The 6,405-nt window shown below is 42.6% G+C and overlaps 1 protein-coding gene across 1 annotated transcript; it reads right to left on the bottom strand.

Annotated features, from left to right (window-relative positions):
* Positions 1–145: 145 nt before the first annotated feature.
* Positions 146–1,066, bottom strand: LOC103740675 (extensin-like). Its single transcript, XM_008841356.1, has one exon. The coding sequence runs from the start codon at positions 1,064–1,066 to the stop codon at positions 146–148; it is 921 nt and encodes a 306-aa protein (XP_008839578.1).
* Positions 1,067–6,405: the final 5,339 nt, after the last annotated feature.

Below are 6,405 nucleotides of genomic sequence, written 5' to 3'. Positions count from 1 at the left end.
CAAATAATATTCTAAAAACAACCATAGAGTTTAGAATTTAAGTGGAATGATTCCTTGTGAGATAAATGAGTGTGGCCAAACCATTTTTCCCAGTCTTAGGATACTTTTCTAATTCAATCATTACTCTATATTTTAAAGATATTTCTCATCCACACAACTTCTGGGTCCCTACTGTAATGGCGAAAAGTCCAAATGGGATAAAAATCATGGATATGGGTACATGGCCTTGATGGAACTCCTGGGTGTGGGCCCAGGATCTTGATGGGACTCCTGGGTATAAGTACATGACCTTGATGGGACTCCTGGGTGTGGGCCCATGGCCTTGAGGGGCCTCCTGGGTGTAGGTCCACAACCTTGATTGGCCTCCTGGGTGTGGGTCCATGGGCCTTGATGAGGGTCCTGGGTGTGGGTCCACAACCTTGATGGGAGTCCTGGGTGTGGGTCCACGGCCTTGATGAGGGTCCTGGGTGTGGGTCCACAACCTTGATGGGAGTCCTGGGTGTGGGTCCACGGCCTTGATGGGAGTCCTGGGTGTGGGTCCATGGGCCTTGATGAGGGTCCTGGGTGTGGGTCCACGGCCTTGATGAGGGTCCTGGGTGTGGGTCCACGGCCTTGATGAGGGTACTGGGTGTGGGTCCATGGCCTTGATGAGGGTCCTGGGTGTGGGTCTATGGGCCTTGATGAGGGTCCTGGGTGTGGGTCCACAACCTTGATTGGCCTCCTGGGTGTGGGTCCATGACCTTGATGGGACTCCTGGGTGTGGGTCCATGGGCCTTGATGAGGGTCCTGGGTGTAGGTCCACAACCTTGATTGGCCTCCTGGGTGTGGGTCCACGACCTTGATGGAACTCCTGGGTGTGGGTCCATGGGCCTTTATGAGGGTCCTGGGTGTGGGTCCATGGCCTTGACCTTGATTGGCCTCCTGGGTGTGGGTCCATGACCTTGATGGGACTCCTGGGTGTGGGTCCATGGGCCTTGATGAGGGTCCTGGGTGTAGGTCCACAACCTTGATTGGCCTCCTGGGTGTGGGTCCACGACCTTGATGGAACTCCTGGGTGTGGGTCCATGGGCCTTTATGAGGGTCCTGGGTGTGGGTCCATGGGCCTTGATGAGGGTCCTGGGTGTGGGTGTATGACCTTGATGAGGGTTCTGGGTGTGGGTGTATGACCTTGATGAGGGTCCTGGGTGTGGGTCTATGACCTTGATGAGGGTCCTGGGTGTGGGTCTATAACCCTGACTGTCTTTTCACTCTTTTGTTCTCTCTCGTGTTCCTCAGAAATCTCTTTTAAAAATAATCTTCCTCCAGCTTACTTTTGCTTGATGTTTATGTATGTCTTTACAAGACCTATAAGAGTATTTTTGTAACTCCATTCCTAGAAGAGTGATTGTCATCTAACAGGTTATAAATATATTCTTTCAAAAATAGATCTATTTGTATGGCTATTTAACACTAAGACAGGTGACAGTGATGTTATCAAGAAAGTCAAATTCTATTTTAAAACATTAGTCTAGGACATAATGCTATAAATGAAATGAATCAAGTTTGAGAGCATTTCCTCAAATACTTTCTCCTGTGTTACACTGTTTACTTATAGGTACTACGAAAACAACTTTTCTTTTCTTGGATTTATTTTATGTTTTTGATGCAGGATATAGAGACTGGCGACTAAAGCCTAAGTTTTTTTTTGTTTTGTTTTGTTTTTAAGTGTTAGGGTTAGACCTAGGCTTAGGGGTAGGATAAGGATCAGGATTAGGTTTAGGTTAGTGCTAGGATTATGTTTAGATACAGGGTTAGGATTAAGGTTAGCATTAAAGTTCAGGTTAGGGTTATGACAGGTTTAGGGTTAGGGTTAGGGTTGTAGTTGTTTTTAGGGTTAGGACTGGTTAAGTGTTTAGATTAGGATTATGGATAGGATTAGGATTAGGTCTAGGTTTAGGTTCAGGATTAGGATTAGGGTTAGGCCATGGGTTAGCATTGTGTCTAGTGGTAGGTTAGGGTTAAGGTTATAGATTGGCATAGGATTAGGATTAGGGCTAGGGCTAGTTTTAGGAATAGGGCTAGGTCAACGGTTAATATTTGGGTTAGTGTTAGGGTTAGGTCTTAGGTTTGATTTAGAGGTGTGAATGATAGGGTTAGGTTAGGGCTAGGGTTAAAATCAGGTTTAGGGTTATGGCTAGGGCTGGGTCTATGGTATACATTTAGGTTGGGATTAGGGTTAGGGTTAAGGGTGTGTTTAGTCCTAGGGTTACATGTAGGTTGAGGCTAGGTATAAGATTATTCTTAGAGTTAGGGTGAGGTTTAGTTTTAGCTTTAGAGCAAGGGTTATGTTTAGATTAGTTGTAGGATAAGGGTCAGGATTAGGCTTAGGGTTAGGGCTAGGATTATGTTAAGCTATAGGGCTAGGTTTATAGTTAGGATTAGGTTTACAGTTAGGGCTAGGTTTAGGGTTATGAGTAAGGTTATGTTTAGGATTAGGATTACCTTAAGTTTGGGGTTAAGGTGAGGGTTAGGGTTAGGATTAGGGTTAGTGTTAGAGGTAAGGTTAGAGTTATTGCAGTTTGAGGTTAAGGATAGGACTACAGTTTTTTTTTAACTTTTACAAAAACTTTATTGAGAATTTCATACATGCATATAAGGTGTTTTTATTTAATATTTTTTTAAATTTTATTTTATTATTTTTATTTTATATGCATGAGTGTATTGCCTGCATGTATGTGAGTGCACCTGTGTTGTGCAATGCCGCGGAGGTCAGAAGGGGGTGTTGGATTCCCCTGGAACTGGAGTTAAGGATGGTTCGTAGTGGATGCTGGGAATCGAACCCGGGTCCTCTGCAAGAGCAGTCAGTGCTCTTAACTGCTGAGCCATCTCTCTAGCTCCTCATATAAGGTGTTTTAATCAAATCTACTCCCACTCCCTCCCCTCCAACATTCCCCCGTCTGAAGAGATAACCCTAAAATCTTTTAAGGATTAGATACAAGCTCCCAAATACCTTTGACGTTTTTGGCCTTTGGAACAGAGTATGTTGCTAATAGGCCCAAGGACATTTTGACTTTTAGCCCAGAAACTGGCTACATTTCTTTGGGGCCTTTATACCCTAACTGCCTAGCCCATTCCTACTTCTTATTCTTATCATGAGCCTAAGGTCTTATACATGCTAAGAACTTGAGGTACTGGTACTACTGAGATACATCCCCATCTCCTGGAAAAAGATTTTAAATGACTGCAAAGTAAATGTATACAGTTGTCATAGCCAAACTCAAGTATTTTCCCCACTCCCAAATGAACCAGGCTGACCCATGACCCATGACGGGGGACTAAGCCTCATGTCACATACTTTGCATTTAATAACACCAAGACTAGAAGTTGTGGATGTAGCTTATTTGATACAGAGCTAGTCTAAGAAAGGCCTGGGTTCAGTCCTCTACACTGTGCCTAAACTTTGGTGGCTCAGACTTAAAAGCCTAACATTCCATGCAAGTGGTAGAGGCAAAGAGATTAGACGTTCAAGACTATACTTGAATTTGTGGCCAGCCTGGGTTACTTGAGACCCTGTCAAATAGTGTCATGAATGTTTAATTCAGGTGGTACCAAAATATATCTCTTGATTCAACTATCCTTAGCTTAATTTTAGTGAATGGGCCTTTAAAATAAAAAAACAATGATGAGCCATAGTTATATTCATTTCATTTACTTGGAAATACACCAAAGCAACTAATAATTAACCGGGGACGCTCTGGCCTATTTAAAACCCTTTTGTAAATGGAGACTAAGTTTCCAGCATTCAAACATGAGAACCTGGTTGTTTTAACTGTGAATAAACTGATGCAGTTCACTTCTCTCCACCTTCATCCTCAGCAATGAAACGGGCGACAGCTCTCCACCCATCTTCCCATGGCTGAACGCTACGATTCTCCTTGCTGAATATTTTGAAGAAGCCATTCTATTTTTTTCATTCATGCTTTTTCCAAAGAATCCAATATATCTATAAAAGGACTGTACTATGTACCTTTTCTGAATAAATGGACTTTTAAGAACTTGGAGGCACAGAATGTCAGAAGGGCTGTAAAATATTAACGTCGTTAAGTCAAAAAGAAACACAAACCATGAAAGCGGACCCACGTGTTCAACAAGGTTTTCACGTTCAAAATTAAAAGGTGTCCTCTCTCAAAAAGCTCTGATATTCATTAGTATTATTTATTAGGCTGCTGAGAAAAGGGTAATGCTTTCTATGGTCATGAATGCTTAGTAATTCTGTCCAGCTGCTTGACAGGAGAGAGGAAGTAGAGTAAGCAAAGTGTGGTCAGGGATTGACCAGGGCTGTCTTTCCTCCTGGGCAAAAGCTGTTCCTTTCCCCACCGGGAGAATTGTTCAGTATCTGTTAACTGACAGTTTTACATATTTTCCCCAAAGCTCATTGTTAGACTTTTTAGCACACTAAACAGACCTGCCTCCGCCTTGCCCAGCTACCCGGATTCACTTTTCCGTCACTCCCATCAGAATCTACAGACTGAGGGACAACACAAACAAGATTTTAAGGTGGTCTGGCTTCCTACGTCACCATGAGATAGAAGTCACTCAGGGTGACTTCATAGACTTACACAGGTGCCAAGGATATGAGTGCAACCGATTATGACTAGTAACTATCAGATACATACAGATGAGAGATGCATGTGTCAACATCTCAGTGTTAGTAGCGAAAACAGTGAGCCTTTCTGTAAGAAACAATGTCTTACAGGGCTTATACTGAATTCAATATTGTATAACTGTATTGATTGAACAGTGAATCTAAAAATTTTATAGCCACTTTTGAGAGATGTATCTTTGCTCTGGAAACTGTTATTGATGTTATTGAGTATGTTAAAACTGTAATAAAATGCTTCTTCTGAAAAATAAATAAATAAATAAACAAATAAATAAATAAATAAACAAATAAAAACAAAGTCACCCAGAAACAAGTTAGGGAGCTTTACTCTGAAGGCACCTGAGCTAGGCACATGGACCTGGACTCCGATGGCTGTGATGTATTTCTAGGAAGGTTTCCCTTTGTGCAAAATAAAACAAGTCGGTGTTGAGAATCACAGTCCTGCTCCTTGCCTTAGGAGAAATCAGGTTTGCCTCTGGTCAGGATGTACATGGGAAGAAGCCAAGGAATAACCAAAGGTCACAGGTTTCTCACTGGGTCTGCAGTCCTCCCTGTAATGGGTGAAAGTTAGAACAGCTCCTGATAATCCAGTCTGGTACTTAAAACTGGACAGTGAGAGGAGGAAGTTCTACATCACCGAAGATGTGTAGGTGTCAAAGTTCTGTTTCATGATAATGGCTTGGTGTTGGGCCTCTTGACAGCTGCCTAGGGAGGTGTTGGAAGGTTCAGGTGGATCAGCTACAAATGTATTCAATTTACGTGGCAATCAGATGAGCTGACCACCACCCACTTCGTTGTCTCCTTCATTGGGAAAACCCTGAAACACAGCTTGAAGGGCCAAAGAAATCTTTTGAGGAAGTGATTTTGAATGAGTTCTAATGTATGAGGAAGACACCCAAACTAGAAAAAAAGACTGAACATCAGGTTGAAAGAAGCCAGGGTCTTTCAACGCTCCTTGGGAGGGTGGGAGAAATTAGGAGGAAAATGAAATTAGAGCAACCCGCAGAGAAAGGGAAACCAGAGGAAAAGCAGGAAGTGACACTGGACATACAGGAGATTGAAAAGAGAGGGAACAGTGAGATGAAGGAGAGCTTCTAGGAAGCTGCCACTGTTGTACGGAGCAAACAGGCGGTGTGAAGACCAGAGATCATTTTATTTTAGAGACAGAAAAAATATATCAGTTGAGACGTTAGTGCCTGTATTGCACTGTAGGACGGGGTCTCTTGTTAGAAGCTGTGTACCCCAGGTTCACCCGCCCACAGCTCAGGGAGATTCACCTGTCCTAAACTTTCACCTTTCACCTGACCCGAGGATCCGCCATAAATGTATGCTACCACATCTGAGTTTATGTAGACTACTGAAGATCTGAACTCGGGTCTTCATGGTTACACAGCTCTTTTCCCACAGAGGCCAACAGCAGGTTTTTAATCAAGTCAAACAAACGTGCTTCCTTGTTGTTGGGATTATAAGTCTTATGCAGAGGTGCTTTCTCCACAATGGGATCTCACACACAGCTGTTTTCACATTTAATTCTTTGGTCCATTTGGATAATTTGATCCACTTAGTATGAATGTGACCCAAAGAGCCCGAATTCCCTCTTTGTCACAAGGATAACCAATTACTGTATATTTTGCCTCCGACTTGAGTGCTATTTTTAACCCTCATTAAATTCTTACATATATTTGTTTTGTTTCTATATTTTTAATTACATTGTATTGAACTTTCTGCCTAATTTGTTCAAAGAATGAATTTCTTACCCACTA

Source organism: Nannospalax galili, unplaced genomic scaffold (genome assembly GCF_000622305.1).
Source record: "Nannospalax galili isolate Female #2095 unplaced genomic scaffold, S.galili_v1.0 scaffold399, whole genome shotgun sequence".
Taxonomy (NCBI): Eukaryota; Metazoa; Chordata; class Mammalia; order Rodentia; family Spalacidae; genus Nannospalax; species Nannospalax galili.
Note: the sequence above shows the minus strand (reverse complement) of the source record. Positions and strands in the feature narration are given on the sequence as shown.

What these genes read in the sequence shown, in the direction of transcription:
- LOC103740675 (XM_008841356.1), bottom strand. Translation starts at nt 1,066, where the DNA reads ATGGACCCACACCCAGGAGTTCCATCAAGGTCGTGGACCCACACCCAG.